The sequence below is a fragment of the Anser anser genome (genome assembly GCF_964211835.1).
Source record: "Anser anser genome assembly, chromosome: 6".
NCBI lineage: Eukaryota > Metazoa > Chordata > Aves > Anseriformes > Anatidae > Anser > Anser anser.
The window spans coordinates 14,319,752-14,335,927 of NC_139726.1; the positions used below are offsets into that span (position 1 = coordinate 14,319,752).

At 47.2% G+C, this 16,176-nt stretch overlaps 1 protein-coding gene across 13 annotated transcripts in view; it reads left to right on the top strand.

Annotated features, from left to right (window-relative positions):
* The window catches only part of GLI2 (GLI family zinc finger 2), a 400,141-nt gene that overhangs the window by 364,831 nt on the left and 19,134 nt on the right, over positions 1 to 16,176 (top strand). For all 13 annotated transcript variants that reach the window (XM_083842017.1, XM_083842018.1, XM_083842023.1 and 10 more), the window contains 4 exons: positions 5,366 to 5,567; positions 7,901 to 8,114; positions 9,615 to 9,728; positions 13,179 to 13,310. In XM_083842017.1, the coding sequence (XP_083698143.1) occupies positions 5,366 to 5,567; positions 7,901 to 8,114; positions 9,615 to 9,728; positions 13,179 to 13,310 (662 nt within the window). The remainder of the gene's footprint in view (positions 1 to 5,365; positions 5,568 to 7,900; positions 8,115 to 9,614; positions 9,729 to 13,178; positions 13,311 to 16,176) is intronic.

Here is a 16,176-nt window from a genome sequence, read left to right on the forward strand (position 1 = left end):
CGGGCAGACGGCGCGCCCTGTGGTCGCTTCCTTAAAAACTCTGAAAGAACTTTTTTTTGTTGTTGTTTTCTTTGTCCCAGCGCAGAATGGAAACTTGCTGAAATCTCAGAAAAGGTTCAGAGAATGGGAAACGGTTTCCCACCCAGTTCTAGCCAGCAATGCTGTTTTTCTCCCCAGAAAAATATGTGCAGAAGAGAGAAAAAGTCCCAGAGCATCCCATAAGCGCTCTGTCTGGAATCCCGCTGCACTCTGGTTTCTAAAGAATTCAATTTACATATGCAAGTTGGGTCGTCTAAACAGTCACCTTGTGGATTGGGAGTAGAAGAATGCAGCCTTGTCTTTCAGCAAGGATTTGAGGGAAGCATTAGTATTCCTTGAACTTCGAAGCTGATCAGGCCCCAGGGAGGGAAGAAAGAAGGGTCCCAGGACAGCGTCTGGTGCCAGAACAAATGTCCAGCATCTGCTGCAGTCTAAGTGAGACGTGTGCTGCCACTGCAGAAGGGGAGAGGGGAATAAGGAACTGGTTATGTGAAGAACGTGAGTAGCTTTTTGCTGCTGCCTCTTGATGAAGGGATCGTCCTGCGTTTTAATACTGCCCGTGGATTTAATCTGATGACGGGAGGAGGGGGTATTTCTGTACGCTTTGGGTGGAGTTTCCTTGGTGAGCGGCCAGGGACAGGGACCATGCTGATAGCGCTGGGATTATCCCAGGGCTTGGTGGGGCATGCAGGAGAAGCGGAGGCCCTGGCCGTGTTTCAGTGGGGAAGGGGGTGAGCATTTGCAGCCCACATGCCTTATGGGCTCGGCCACTTGGAAGCAAATTTCCCCGATGTCCCTCTGTGATCGAGACCACAGCAATGTGCTTGTCCGTAAAGAGGCACCTGAAACTTCTGCATAGGCTCCGGTAAAAAAAGGAGGGTCAGAGGCACGAAGCCCTGAAGGAGCTCCCACTGAGGGAGCCCTTTCCTTTGCTGCCACAATTTCTAACGCGATACGGAGGCCTGAAATCTCCCTGCAGGAAAGCCACCTCCCTCGGTGTCCTTCAGACAGCCCACGGCCATGGCGAGCGGCTGGGGCAGGAACCTCGGCTCCAGCCTCCCCTGGGAGTCTGGGCCTGATCCCGAGCTGGCCAGGCCCTCTGGCACGACAGCACTGGGAACAGCCGCGGGGCTCGCACCACAAGCTGCCATGCGGGCAGAAGTGGCCCTACAGCTCATTGCTGGCCCATTGTGGGTAAATTTAATTTGGGGAAGAAAATCCTGGCTTCTGAGTAACTCATGATAATTCACAGACCCTGTATGAAGTGTGGGCGCTGGTCCATCACTTCTTTCTGGACCCGAGTGAGAAGGAGTACTATTCAAGGGAAAGCGACTGACGGCGAAAAAGGGTTGTATTTGAGGTAGAGAGGCATAGAGAAGTTTGTTTCAAAAACTGAAACTCTGGCAGATGATTTGAATTTAATTTTAAATAATTCCCTAATTTTGGTCTAACTTCTGACATTTTCAAATTCATTGTAACCTATGATGACTTTAGGCTTCTAAACAAAACTTCTTTTAGAACAACAACTGAATTTTATTTTATTTTTCTTTCATGAGTGATGAAGGGAGTGCTCAAACAGTTTGGAAACTTTTCTCCTAACGCTTTTTCCAAATACCAAAAAAATCTTGAAACTAACATTGTTGGGTTTGCTAAGTCAGCATTTCTGAAAGGGAAGGCGAGTTGGGGGAGTTTTAGTGATAAATCGTCCCGAGGCTCTCCGTCTCCATCTCTGTGTGCCTGAAAATGGATCCTGCCTTCATTTACTTCTCTGGGCAGTCAGTGCTGGAAAAGTTGTATGCAGTGGTTCCTTTGAAATATCACGGGACCTCAGGCAATACGGGATTTTGCTTACCTATTCTGAGCAACACTGAACACCTTGCCTATGTGTACAGCTACTCTAATTTTTATCTTTGTTGTTGCCTGCTATCATTTAATGTTCAATGCTCCGTGTCCTCAGATCAGGGGATGAGGTCAAGCTGATTTTATTATTAAGAATGATCCCGCAGCTGTTAATCTGCTTTTCAGAAATAATTGTGAAACGTTTCCCTCTTCCTAAATGCACTCATGAGTGCTTCCTTGTGTGGTTAAATTCCTTTTATGTTTGTCGGACACTTCCCTTTCTGGGCATCTCGGGCAGGCTGTTATTAAGAAGAGATGAATTGTTCATCCATAGCTTAATTTTAGGTCACAGCTTTCCCTGAAAGCCCGCAAGATCTCAGAGGCTTTTGTGTAAAGCATGAGCCTAACCTATTGGATCTGCTATCAAACATTTCATATTGCCCACGGTATGTGCAAGATCTAAATTAGAGCGGACAGTAACACGATGCATATTACTGGTTTGGTGCCAGGAAGTCCCAGGCCAGCTTGCAAATCTGACAGCTTCCAGCAGAGTTTTACACGGGGAAAAAATGACATACCTGTGTGCAGCCAGGAGGGTGCCCACGTTGGTTGCACCGGTAAAACCAGGGCTTCTGTTGGACATCAGGACTTCTTCGCTCTGCAAATTAACAGTGACCAATGGCTGAACCAGCGCTGTGGACATAAATCATTGGAAAGAACAGCGAGAAATGAGTACAAGGCTTTTCTTTCTATTTAGTAATTTATCAAGGGAAGTGGCACATTAATAAACAGATCTCCCTTGAGGTGTGGGAGTAACAGAGATAAATATGACTGTCAAATCTGGCCTGCTTCCTTCTGTTAGAGAAGGAGGAGACTGTGGGAATGCAAATGCAGAAAGCAATATCCATATCTGGAAAGATGCATATTATTTGTACGACAGAAACATTGTCAACTCAGCTGAGATAGAGCCCCATCACACAAGGTGTAATACATAGGGAGTAAAACACAAACCCTCTGTACAGGAGCTCATCTGAATAGATGACACTGAAATAGGGACACACAAAGAAGAAGCAACTTGCTCAAGGAGATGTGGCTGCGGAAGACTGGCAACAGCACGCAGGTCTTCCTGGATCGTGGCCCCTGTATTGGCCTTACTGCCAGGGAAAAAAAAAAAATCAATTAGTTCGCATCAGTGATATTAATATGTTACTATGTTGTGGACATAGCACTGTTTTCACCTTTATGATCTGGACCCAAGCAACCCTTGCGTGGTTTGGGGCCCTGGCAGGGCCCAGATTTCATGAACAAAGTGTGAAGTTTGGGTGTTCTCCAATCCAGCCTTTAGGCAGGACTCGCCTTCGCAGAGGGGAATTCGTTCACTCATTTTAGTTTTGCTTCCTTAGCACCTCTGCGAGACGGCGGCTGCTTTTCCAGCTCCCGAGGGACGTGCCACTCTGCAGCAGAGCAGGGCTGGGAAGGGCCGGCCGCAAGCATTTGGAAAGTTTGAGTCTAGTCCCACCAGATCACAGGGTGGCTTTAACAGTCACAAGGTGATTTTGTAGACCGCTGTGTGATTTTTGGGTTTGCTACCTGGTCTTTGAGTCATGTTTTCAGCTTCTCTCTGCTCCATGAAGCTGGAAAATGTAGTTTTACAAAATACTCTAAGAAAGGGTTCAGCATATATACAACCACCTGATTTTTAGGAGAAATTCCCAGTATTTTTAGCCTTGCAGTGAAGGCATCACAGCCAGCAATTCTTGAGGCTTCTCAGTCATAGGACAAGAACGACAAGAGTGCTTGGTTCAAGTACCAACCTAGCCTTGGACTTCCAGGGTGACCTTGGGCAAGTCACTTAACTTGTGCAGCGAGAGACATTATGGGTAGCAAGGGGACAATGGCACTAAATCCCATCAGTCGCACAGCACCCAGGCATGGTAATGGTGGTGCCACTTAGGTACACGGGTGACTCGTGGGCACTGGGAGACTGAAGCCTAGCCACTGATGTCAGGAAAATGTTGACACAAACTTCTGCGAGCCAACAGAAATCGAGGAGCTCTTTTGTCATGCTAGCAGGATATATTTTGCCAATTTGTACGTCCCGTTCACCCTCTCTTGTACCAGCACTATCTGCAGGGCAGAAAGTTCGTGCTTCTGCAAAGTGCTGGGTTTGTGTTTGGCGATACACAACCAAAATCTGTCCCTCTGACTGTATGAAGTAAAACAGCTCGTATTGCCTGTCTGGGCAAGTTACTTCTTCCCTCACAGTCTTTAATACGATGTAGCCAGAGCAAGCCTGCAGGGCAGCTTTCTGGGGAGACCACTGCCGGAAAAACCAGGTAGTAATACAGCACTGCACTCACCTGGGTGAATGACGGGGATCATCCGCCAGACTGCACGGCCCAGTGGCATACTTTTACTCTTAGGAATCTTTTTTAAAGATAGGCAGCTCCTTCCCTGGAGGCTTCTCTCCTGGCTTTGGAGGCACGAGCCCATCCAGGCAGGGCTGGGGCTCGGCCAGGAGCCAGAGTTGGTACCTGGCTCTCGGGGACCGCTGTGATGTTGCCCAGCCCCGGCTCCCACCCGCACCACCCGGTGACTTGCAGGTGATTTAGTCCTGGGCAGAGTTTCCTCGGGATGAAGTCAGTTGTTCCAGTTAGCGATGCTGAAACACGCGGGGAGGCCAAATTAGTAGAGCAGCAACTCGCCGTGTATTGCAGATCCACAAATGGGACTGGCAGGGTTGAAAATGACTTCATGCCTGAATGATTGACAATTGCTAATAGGGTCCAGGCACTGGCAGGTCCCCTTGGAGGAGGAGAGCTTGAACTTTGCGCCTGAGCTGCCAAATTGCTTTTCTTAAAACTCTTAATTTACTTTTGGGGCTCCTGGAGTCTCTCCTCCCTCATTAATTGGGTGGTCAGCACTGTGCTCACACTCCTTTCATCCTGCTCCCAACACACGCACCGTTTCTGGGGACCGCCCGGGCTCTGACGCGCGGCTCCACTGGCCTCCTCCTGCCACCAAGTCAACAGGAACGGCCACGCTCGCAGAAATCTTCCGGGGCCTTTTCCCTTTTAATTTCAAGTTAATTTAGTGCCAGAGAAAAGGGATGATTGACAGGCTTCTGTTTATACTCTGAGGAGGACGAAGCACGCCAGCGTTTGCTGTGCTGCTTGACCCGTGTCACTCGGCACCGAGCAGAGAGGAAACCTCCCAGCCAAGCGCAGCTGCTGCCCACACCGCTTCTTACACATCCCGCGGCAGGCACAAGAGCAGCAGGTCTCAGCCCCCCTCCATTGCCCATCCCAGAGCTCCTCTCTGCCCCCAGCACAGAGAGGGAGTGCTCTGTGAGGTGTCCCCTCGCCTGCCCAAACCCACCCTCAACCACCGGGCGTCTCCTTCCCTTCACCTGGCTGCAGGAAGGGAGCAGCATGCTGGTTTTGTCTGACTTTCTGCTTTTTTCTCCCCTCCTCTCTCTTTCCTACAGTGTCCCGGTTTTCAAGCCCGCGGGTGACTCCGAGATTAAGCCGAAAACGAGCCCTGTCCATCTCCCCACTGTCTGATGCCAGCATCGATCTCCAGACGATGATCAGGACCTCCCCAAACTCCCTCGTGGCATACATTAACAACTCCAGAAGCAGCTCTGCAGCGAGCGGCTCCTATGGCCATTTATCTGCTGGGACGATAAGGTAACACTTTGGGAGCGGCTCAGTCTCGCTGTGTAAGTGTCCCTCGAACAGAGGAGTGATGTCCTCTCCAGCAAGGGAGACTTTCCCTGCCTCAAAACCTCTCCTTCTGTGCACTGGGGCCGTGTGGTGTGTTAAATCCAAGCCCCCTCTGGTTTTGCATCTGAAAGGGTACTTGGAAATGTCTGGGGGAGAGGGGACGGATTGCTGGATGGGAATATTGGTTACCAGGTTTCCAGTAATTACGGTATGATCCTGCCTCTTTGCAAGCAAGCAGAAACGGAGAATAAATTTGTCTAACAAAATGCTCATTGTGCATAGTTCAACTGATTAAGAAACCCCTCTGATTTAAGAGATTGCCCCAAAGTATTCTTGAAATTACTGGCCCACATTCTTAAAAAAAAAAAAATGTTGCCTGGGTGGATTTAAGAGCCTAATTCTAAAAACACGTTTGAAAAAAAAATCTAAGCCCTTGAGTAAAGTTTTGCTCAAATCTTAATTAAAAAGCACTTACACTAGGCAGCTCACTGTTGTCAATTCCTGCCCTGATTGCTTAACCCAAGTTTCACAATGTTATTATTCTTTTTATTACTTAACTGTTAAATATGTTAGTTCTAATTAACACTGTTGTTGCAAAGCAAGAGTTTGTAAAACTTGTAGGGGAAGTCAGGGACATTGCCATTAGTAACTATTACATTAATTTTATCAGTTACTTTATCTGGCAGTGTTATTTAGAAATTGTACAATCTAACATAATGCTAACTTAAAAAAATAGTGACTCCTTGTCTGCTAATCCTACTTCTCTACTCCTGTCACTCCCTGTCTTTAATTGGGCATACCTCTAGCATCTGATCTTATACTCAGATTTCAAGCTTTTCAGGGTAGCAGCTGGTATTTTCAACAGGTCTGTGGAGTACAGTCAGACCCAATGGTCAGTTGTTGACCTCTGAGGGTGTAATCAAGTAATAACAATGAATTTGAAATTCTCGGTGTTCTAAAGCCGCATCTTAAATGCCAGGAATTGTAAAATGGGTTATGTATATAACAGGATAACTGTTAGCGATTTGGGATGAAATGACTTACTATTATTTTTAGCAATTCATTAACAGCAGGAACGAAATCCGTTCTCACCCGCTTGGACCCAGACTGTAGCTACGTTTCAGAAAGTCATTTCTGGACTTTGTTGTAACACAATGGTGCTGGGCAGCAGCCTGCCGTCACACCTCATTTACTGCAGCACGTATTTAACTCCCAGAGCTCTTTAACACTGTAGTGATTTTTGCCCTTTATTCTTCTGGTCAAGTTGTCATTAACTGTTTCAGAAGTGAAATACTAATTGTATGGTCACTGGCAATGAATATTTTCTCTAAAGACAGAATTGGAAATAAGGTGTGTTTCTAATAATGACCCTGTTCTCTGAATATTTGCACCATGGGCAGTTCTAGTGACATGAGCAAAAATGCCATGAGGGTAAGGGTTCAGGGCAGCCAAGTTTTAAAGGTGTCAAATAATCAGTTTGGGGGCTGAGAGTCTACAGCTTGTGCATCACCCGTCTGGAGTAAGGGGAGCAGAGGATACTCACCACATCTCCGGTGTTCCTTCATCTCTCTCAAGGGGAAAAATCCCAGGGGGTGAAACCTGTGTTTCCAGAAGCAGGGCTTCATTTTTAATGCTGTGCCTGCTGCACCCTGGCTCCAACCTGTTGCCTCCAGCTAGCTCCCAAGCAGCCGGGAGCTGGTAGTGTTTCTGGTCACTGCTGACCTAGATTGGAGCTGAACCAGTGACCTACATATGAGGGGTGACATACTTTAGCAGTCCCCTGAGCCAGCACGCCCCTCACCTAAATGCAGAGTAAACTACATGGCTGGGACAATGCTAAATGGCTTGTCGTTCACCCGGGCTGTGATCTCTGCCAGCTGAGCCAGGTGATGCTGGGGTTTCGCAGCCTGGGCAGCTCAACCCCAAACTTGCAAGCCTGCAGAATAGGTCTGCCTGGGAAAAGCTGGGAGCTGCAGGGCTGCAGAGATGCATCCAGATGTGTCCTGCACTCCCTGCCAAGGGCTTTGGCTGTTTTTAAACATAGGAAGCAAAGAAATTACAGTCAGTCTGATACGTGGGTCAAAAAGTTTGTTGAGGCACGCATGAGAGAAAGCTTGCCTTTGCAGTAAAGCAGACTGCCAGGCCTACTGTGGCATTAAAGCATCTAGCTGGGACACTGCAGCCAGTTTTCTGGAGTCTCTGAGAAGTCCTGGCCAAACTGGAGTCAGTTGCTAGCCAGAGTGATAAACATGGTTTAAAATAGCTCCTCATCATTTTTCCTCCTCCCACTGCTGCAGCCCCGCGTTCAGCTTCCCCCACCCCATCAACCCCGTGACGTACCAGCAGATCTTGACCCAGCAGCGAGGCCTGAGCTCAGCCTTCGGGCACACTCCTCCCCTGATCCAGCCGTCTCCCACCTTTCCCCCTCGGCAGCACATGGCGGTCATCTCCGTCAACCCGCCTGCGGCACAGATCAGCAGCAACAGCAACTGCATCTCCGACTCCAGTCAGGTAGGGGCGGCTCTCGCCTTACATCTCTTTTTCTTCCTTCTGACAAAGCATTTCTGGACTTGTCACAACCAAATACTGGCCCACCGACCTTCCTCGCACACCCACGCACACAAATACCTATGCAGGAGCGAAAGGCCCTGATCCATCAAAGCACTGAACGTGATGTGCAGGACCATCTCAGGCAGCAAATCTCCTTGAACGTGTGTTACGTGCTGTTGCAATCAATGGGATTCAGCACACACTGAAGGGTTTTGCCAGGTAATGAATGCTGTGAATCAAGCCTTGTCTGTTCTTTCACTAGTCCCTCCTTCCTTTTTCCTACTGACGTGAATCACGCTGATAGTTTTAAAGAACTGTATCCCCTTTCTCACTAGCAAATAAGTGCATCCTACACAAGACCTCTAGCTGTTTTACATATTGTTCCTTCTTTTTCAGTAGTCAGGTGGCTTTCTCTCTCATTGTGTATTTGCTCTTGGTTTTTACTTATAAGTTTTGCAAAATGAAGGGCCATTTTTTGAAAAAGAATGTCACAATGTGTATGAAATCATACACCTCACCCGGTCCGTGCAAATACCTGTGTACTCACACACACAACTCCGTGTGTGCACATACTCTCCCCATGCATATGGTTAGTGAATATGTCTAACACATTTTTAATCATTTTCCCTTCCCATACTCATTCCTTGGAAGTTTAAATTGCAATTGGTTTTCTCCCCAGAGACTTATTTCACCTCATTTCACACCCATTTCAAATTGTTGTTTTAGTTGTATTATACTGAACTTTTCAGACTGGTTTATTGTTTTAGGGTTTCTCATGGCTGCTGCACTGCAAACTCTGTTTGTTATTGAAGGTTATTTGATTGATTGGTTTTGTTTTCTTCTTACAAACTGGCTACCAAAATAATGTGGCTGGCAGGAGTTATGCCTCTGTTTAATAACTTGCAGGACCAATCTTGAGCAATTAGCAAGAGTGTATTTAAAATGTTAATGTTCCAATTTTATGCATATACAACGGGATAGTTTTTTCTCTTGAAGTTGTTCTCATTTTTTAAGAGCTTAGCAAAATATACACATAGCCTTTCATGCACCCAGCATGACGGAGCCCTCACATGTAACCAGAGCTACCCACTCCCCCCAGGAATTCATTTTCTCAACAAATCATTTCATCACATTGAGAAATAAAATCATGGCTTGGGTGGGGGTTGCATAACATTTTGATGGATTTGACAGGGACTGGATTGCTCTGAAAGAGCCAAGCTCACTGGTGAGCTTGCAGAAGCTGATGGTGCCTTTTATTTTCCCCTCTCTGCCTTGCACAAACCCACACAGGCTAGTTTTCACACAAAACCCATGCCAGCAGGCCAATACACCATTGTCCCCAGCCACTCTTGAAGTTCAACCTTGACTGATTTTATAGTTATCTTTTAACAATGTTGGGGGCTGCAGTAAGTCTCTAATCCCAAACCCCGGTGCCACATCTTGCTTCATTTTTCTTCCTAGAGCAAGCAGAGCAGTGAGTCGGCCGTGAGCAGCACCGTCAACCCAGTAATTAACAAGCGCAGCAAAGTCAAGACCGAAGTTGAGGGCTTACCTCCAGCATCCCCAAACACGCAGGTAACCTTCTTGGTGTGAGAAGTGTTGCGGGCCCAAGGCAGCAAAGCTGCAGGGTGTTGTTGTCTTTGGGAATGATACTCTTGGCATGTTTTGCTGCAGCTGGGAGCAAAGCATCAAAGTGCCAGGCAGGTGGGTGTCTCTTGAAGCAGAAAGTCCAGCACAATACAGGACAGAGCTGCTTTGACCAAGTGAAGCTTTCGAATGTGTGCTTGGGACTCAGCATGCTGTTGCTGTGGTTGGATGCAAAGGGAGAAGGGGAGGAATGTTTGAAGCATGATAACTTTAAAAATGATATTTGAGTTTTCTGTGCTGCAAAGCAAGCAGTATTGGTGTCTCAGAGCAAGCATAGATTACGAGGGAATCTTGCATGTAGGTAGAAAGCTTGCAAAAAAAGGACTTCTTGATTCAACAAGGAATTGCTCCTAGCAACATCCTTTACACCAGTGACACAACGTTTGACACCAAGAAGGGCCCAAAGCCCTTTGCTTTCTTTCCAGAGCTCTGTGATTGCAAACTGTTTAATGGCTGACAGTATCCATCTGACCGTCCTTTATCACAACTGTAAACTATCAGGAGTGCTCTGGGCACTTCATTTTCATGAAATATTAGGCCATGTTATTGTCAAGCGAATGGAAGAGTTGATGACAAATTCCTCCTTCTGCCCTGGTTCAGGAGCAGGTCTCAGCATGATGCATGGGGACAGCAACGTGTGCAGTCATCAGGGGGCTGGTAAAATTGATGAAGATAGCATATCAGGGAAAGATAAACATGCTGTAGTCAGCACGATTAGGGCAAAGAGGCATCTCTCTGGAGCTTTGAGTTTAGGAGTGCATCCACACACTGCTGCAAAAGCACATGCCCCGAAAAACCAATCTGGCCACCACCAGGGCTAATAGGGCTACGTGTTTATTTCCTGCAGCAAATGAAAAAAGATCTGAAAGCCATCACCTGCTTTCTCAAGCATCTGTAGCAGAGGAGCTGTGGGACAGACAGCCGCTTTCTCGACGGCTGTCATCCACCTTTTCTCTGCTCCGATTTGGAGAGGTGTGTACCCAACAGCAGGGAGTGCTCGGAGAGCACCAGCCTGGCTCTCCCTTGCAGCCCTGCCTCAGTATTTCATCCACGGAGTCCCATGTGAAATAAGCACTGAAAGAAGGTGGGGGGATTGTTTAAAGTGTTACAAGGAGGCTTGATTAGAATAACAAGGTAAAATTAAGAGGAAGAAAATGTGCGTTGGTAGTCTACTAGTTCCTAATGAGGAGATGTGTGGAGTAATACTCCAAGGGAAGTGTAAGCTTCACATCTTGCAGCATTTCAGTATTGACTGGGAAATTATTGGAAAGTGCCTGGTAAGAGACAGTCCATTCCTGGCAAGGACAGCAGGTTAAAAGACTGAATGTCGGGGGTGTCTCCTTTTCAGCCAGTCTAAGCGACAGCCACTTGTTAAATCTGGGGATTTCCATTCTGCTGGAGACTCTGCTGAAAACTCAATTACTGACTGATATATTTTTTTGCAGTGAGAAGCTCAACCATCCCAAAAAAAGCATGTGTGTGTGTTTTGTTTTGGAAATGCTGTATTGGAAACGCCTCATGTGAGTTGTGGTTTGGGTGTCTAAAATCCTTGGCCAGACAGTATCTCCCATGATGGTGTGCACTATAAAAAATGTAATTCAGACAAGATCTGTGGCACACAGTGGAGCACCAGGCATGAGGGACCTGAGTTGCTGTGCTCTTATGGTACCACAATAGCTCCAATGTAAATTCAGATTAATGCTGAACAAGCCAGAAATGAAATGTCAATCCTCTTCAACAAATTAAAATGGTTTCAATTCAGTTTTTTCCAATGGAAAGTAGAAACATTTTGGCAAAATAAGATTTTTAGTAGAAAATTTCACTTTTTCAGAGACCGCTTTCTCTGGAAAGAAACATTTCAACAAAGGTAGTGTTCACAGCTCAGCCACATAGGAATTGCAGGAAAAAGAAACTGGTGTTTGAACTTTCTCATACTATTTCTTTGGGCTCTGATGTACTTTGAATCACCAGAAGTCCTTCTGTGAATTACTAGTTTCCTGTCCCAAGAGCCACCTTGCAATAAGTTTTTTTTTATTATTATTTTTAGATTAAGAGCTAATTAAAACAAATCTCTTCCTCTCCATATCTGAACTGTTGAATTGAAAAGTCACATCTGGCATGTGTGTCGTGAGCTAGTTAATGAAAATTGTTGAACTCATACAGCACATCTCACTTTCCAAGCCATAGAGTGCCATTAAGCCATTAATCATTGCAGCCCCTCAGTAGGTTCTGGGAAGGTGTTGATGGGGAAGGAGATGGCAGCCAAATTGATCCATCTGGGCAGGTCAGAGACAATTTGAGATGGATCTGGCTGTGGCTGAATACTTACAGGACCAACTGGAGCATCAGATCACGAGGAACAGCATCTGATGGGGTCCGTCACCCCAGGTGCTCCTGTCTAAAGCTGCCCTAGAGGTGGGATGCTCTGTGCTGGACAGTGGTAGTAACTGGGAGGAAAGGGAATGAAGGGGGTCAAAACCAGCAAGGTTTGGTATTCCCAGGTCAATACTGGCCGCTGTTTGCCTTGTCTGTAGGAGTGACCATTGTCCTTACCTCTGAATTGTACCAATTTGCATTTCTGTTGTATGTTACACTATTGTGGAGGTGCCAATGCTTTAATCCTCATAGCAGGCTGTTACAAAAAAAAAAAAAAAAGTGATTCATTTAGCACTGAGGAAATGGGTAGACAGAGAAGTTCAGGAGAGAGCTCACAGCATGCCCAGCATTAAATTAACTTATTTATGAAGATCCCAGTGGGCCCCAGACTGGAGCCAGAGCCCCTGGAGCTCTGCTCTGCAATCCACTCATCACGGGATCTTGTTCAAGCTTCCCAAATTTGCTGATTCCAGAAGAGTGCTTTGAGGGCTCAACATTTGTCCCTGTGGAGTGCCCTGGAGGCATAAATCTTTGGGTAAGGGTTAGGTATCATTTTCCATCTGTTGAAAGATGCAAAAGATTGAATGCCTCTCCCCAGCATGTGTCAGGTGAGTGTGGTAACCAAAAGCTTTGGCTGCTCTGTGATTGCTTCCTGCTCATATTTCCCTACTCCTCACAGATCAGAAGTTTTGCTTCAGCAAAGGACAAAACCAAATATCAAAAGCCAGCCTTTTTTTTTTCTCCAGCCTTTCCTGCAGCTGCTCATGACCTGGCTGGAGCCAAGCACCATCGCAACCATGGCTTTGGGGTGTTTCATGTCTTGTCATTAAGTCCGATCCATTTCTGCCAAAACTCTGTAACTCGTTATTTCTCTGTAATCAAGGATGTTGTGTTGCTGCCATACTTTAGTGATCAGTTGATACCTGCCCTGTAATCTATGAGTGACAGAGGAATTCAGATGAAAGAAGTTTACCTTATACAATGCACTGTTGTGTGTTGCAGGAGCATCTGACAGACCTGAAAGAAGATCTAGATAAGGATGAATGTAAACAGGAGCCTGAGGTTATTTATGAGACAAACTGTCACTGGGAAGGGTGCACAAAGGAATATGACACTCAAGAGCAGCTCGTCCATGTGAGTAATGGCTGGGAGGAAACCCCAGCGATAAATTTGGGTTTCTGTGCACTTGTCCTCATTTTTTATCACTAGCTGCTGTACAGCCAGAGCTCACTCAGGGAGCTACTAAAGGTGCAAATCAGAGATACAGTGTGTAAACACTGCCAAAGCAGGTCGCTGCTCCCCGAGGAGTTTAGCTGCAGGAAGTATGAAATAATCATAGATTATTTGACGTTGCTCTCTTCCCAGCTGCTGAGGCTGCATTTTGGTCTCCCTCTTGTACAACCCAATAAAAGAAGACTCCATGCAGAAGACCTGACCAGAAAATGGGGAGGGGGACTGAGCCCCTCCCTTTTCTCTGGGCACAGTCAATGAGCCTCCCCACACACTTACACCAGCTGTGGACCAGGAACAGTCTGAGCTGTCCTCAGTCCTTGGCCAAGGCATGAAAGCATTTCATGCTCCTGTGGCATGAGCTGTGGGGCCATGTCACCTGGGAACTGTTGACCTGCCCAGCTCATCCCTCCCACCTCCCTGCCCCTGGAGTCAAAAATAGGGCACTTCCAGAGCTTGGAGACACACTCCAGTGTCTCCATCAGGGCCTGAAATAGAGAAAGTGGGTTGATTTTTTAAAAATTTGAGAAATAAGCCTTCCATAATCACAGTGATGTCCCCGAACCAATGTCAAAACTGCTCTCTGAAGGATCCCAAACCAAGTCATTAATCGGATTTTCAGTTCTAATTAATTCCTAGAACCTTTTGTGTGCTTTGCTTCACCTGGGAATCCACCATTTGGTTTTCGTTTGGCTTCTGGGGTTGACAAATCCCTCAAATTCAAGGCAAATCCCTCAGAAATCAGACACGATCTGTGTCTGAGCCCCATCCTACCCTCAGCCCAGCACTCTTCCAGTCCTCATTTTGAGTCTGTGGTGTGAGCCCTGCTTGTTTGAAGCCAGCCCAGAGCTGCCAGGAATTCATCAGCCCCAGCAACCACGCTGCTTGCAGCAAAATGATGGATTGAGAACATTTTGCGTCAGGAGCCGCTGTCTTCTGCTTCCCCTTCAGCGTTTTGCTGCTTGCCTCAGCGTGGCTCCAAGCCTGCCAGGGCCACACATGTGCGCTTCACTTGCAGTCCTCTTTGCAAAGCACTACAAAGCTCACATCTGCTCTCACCCTTTATTGTTGATCTTCGTTTTATTATAGTCAGGTTTAGATGCCACCAAGTTTGCGTTGGTCTCCCAAGCTCTGCACACAAATTTTACCTTAGCCCAGAGAGACCGGGGCATTTGATCATTTGGGGCATTTTCTGTTCTTCAACCTAAGGTTAGCACCTGCCCACCCCTGCCTGAAGTCACTGGTTCAGGGCAACAACTCCTTGAGGACAGACAGATCTGGAAACTGTTTTCAGGGCCAAATGAGCAATAGGGGGTTCTGTTTAATGGGTTGCACATTGCGTGCCACTGGATGTTGCTGTACTGGAGTTAAACCACAGCAGCCCTGTCGGATGGGCTGGTCTCACATGTGTCCAGCAGTAGTTGTGCATTTCCGTCTCAGATGTAAGACGAACCCTTTAACTCTGCCCAGAGCAAAGTGCAGGGCAGATCCGGGCAGCTCAGCACAATTTATTTCCAGAGAAAACCCAAAGAAAAATATTTGACAGAATGTCCAAGATTTTCCTAAATGTGGATGGTTATAAAAATGGAGGCTTCTGTACTATGATTACTAGCAACATGGGGTTGTGGATTTGGGACGCCCAAAATACACATGTAAATGAAATACAGATGCCATGGGCCAACTTCTGAGAAGGTGGCATCCCACCATGCTTGGAAAAACACTTGTTTGTGTGCAGAGCAAAGTACCTGGGCATGCAGAGCCTGTTCTGCACACATAGTGGGCAACATGCTTGTGGGAGGAGTACATGTCAGAGAGGAGCAGCAGGAATGAGGGTGTATTTTTGCAAGCACCACCACTACTCCCCAGCCTTGAAGGCTGTACACATTTGAGAGGAGCCCAAGGAAAGCCCCAGGCCAGGTGGGGCTTTGATGGGAGAAGTTCGATGGGAGCAGCGTAGTCCAAGTGTGGTGAGTTGTGTGACTGTTCCTCTGCTGCGTGATGGGAAGCAGATGTTGCCCAGACAGTGAGTTCATGCTGCAGCCCCTCTCCGATAAATGTGTCTTCCTCCGGCCCAAGGGGGACCCAACAGGCGAGCCCATATGCTCCCTGCTAGCGCTGCCGTGCGTAGTCTTGGTTGTAAGTCAGATTCCCACACAAACAGAGCCAGGAGACATATCTTTCCAGTCTGGTCTGGACGTGGTTTACTGTGTCCATAGGTCTCCCAAGGAGCTTACTAGATCTCTGCCAAAATCTCACACCAATGCCACGTTATAAAAGCAGAACCATAGGCAGCTGTGCTCCAAACCCACTTGAAACCTAACCCAAAGCTGCGTGCTGCAACCTCTTCCCATCGTCCTGGCATGGGGCTTTGGCTCTCGGTGTTCACCCATGGTCAAGCTCCACGTGCCTCCTCCTGCCCCTGGGCAGACCCTGTGCCCCTAGGTGGCAGATCGCTGTCCCCAGGACTCAGTCATAGCACACAAAATGCCGGGGCTGGAGTCAAGTAGGGCCATGAAGGCAGATTACTCTGTTTTCCTGAGTTCCTGTGTCCTCATGCTGCCCCGCCACCCCGACAAAGTCTCATCCCAAGCCGCAACATGTGTGCCTGGCCTTGACCAGGGGGTGGAGACAGGGGCTGGAAAAAAAGTCTCAGTACAAAAAAACAAAACCCAAACCCAAAGTGGTTTATTTTAGGATTTCCTGTCAGTGAATGTCTGCTAAAAACACAGGAGCGAGGACAGGCATTATTTTTGGCAGCAAGACCCCATTC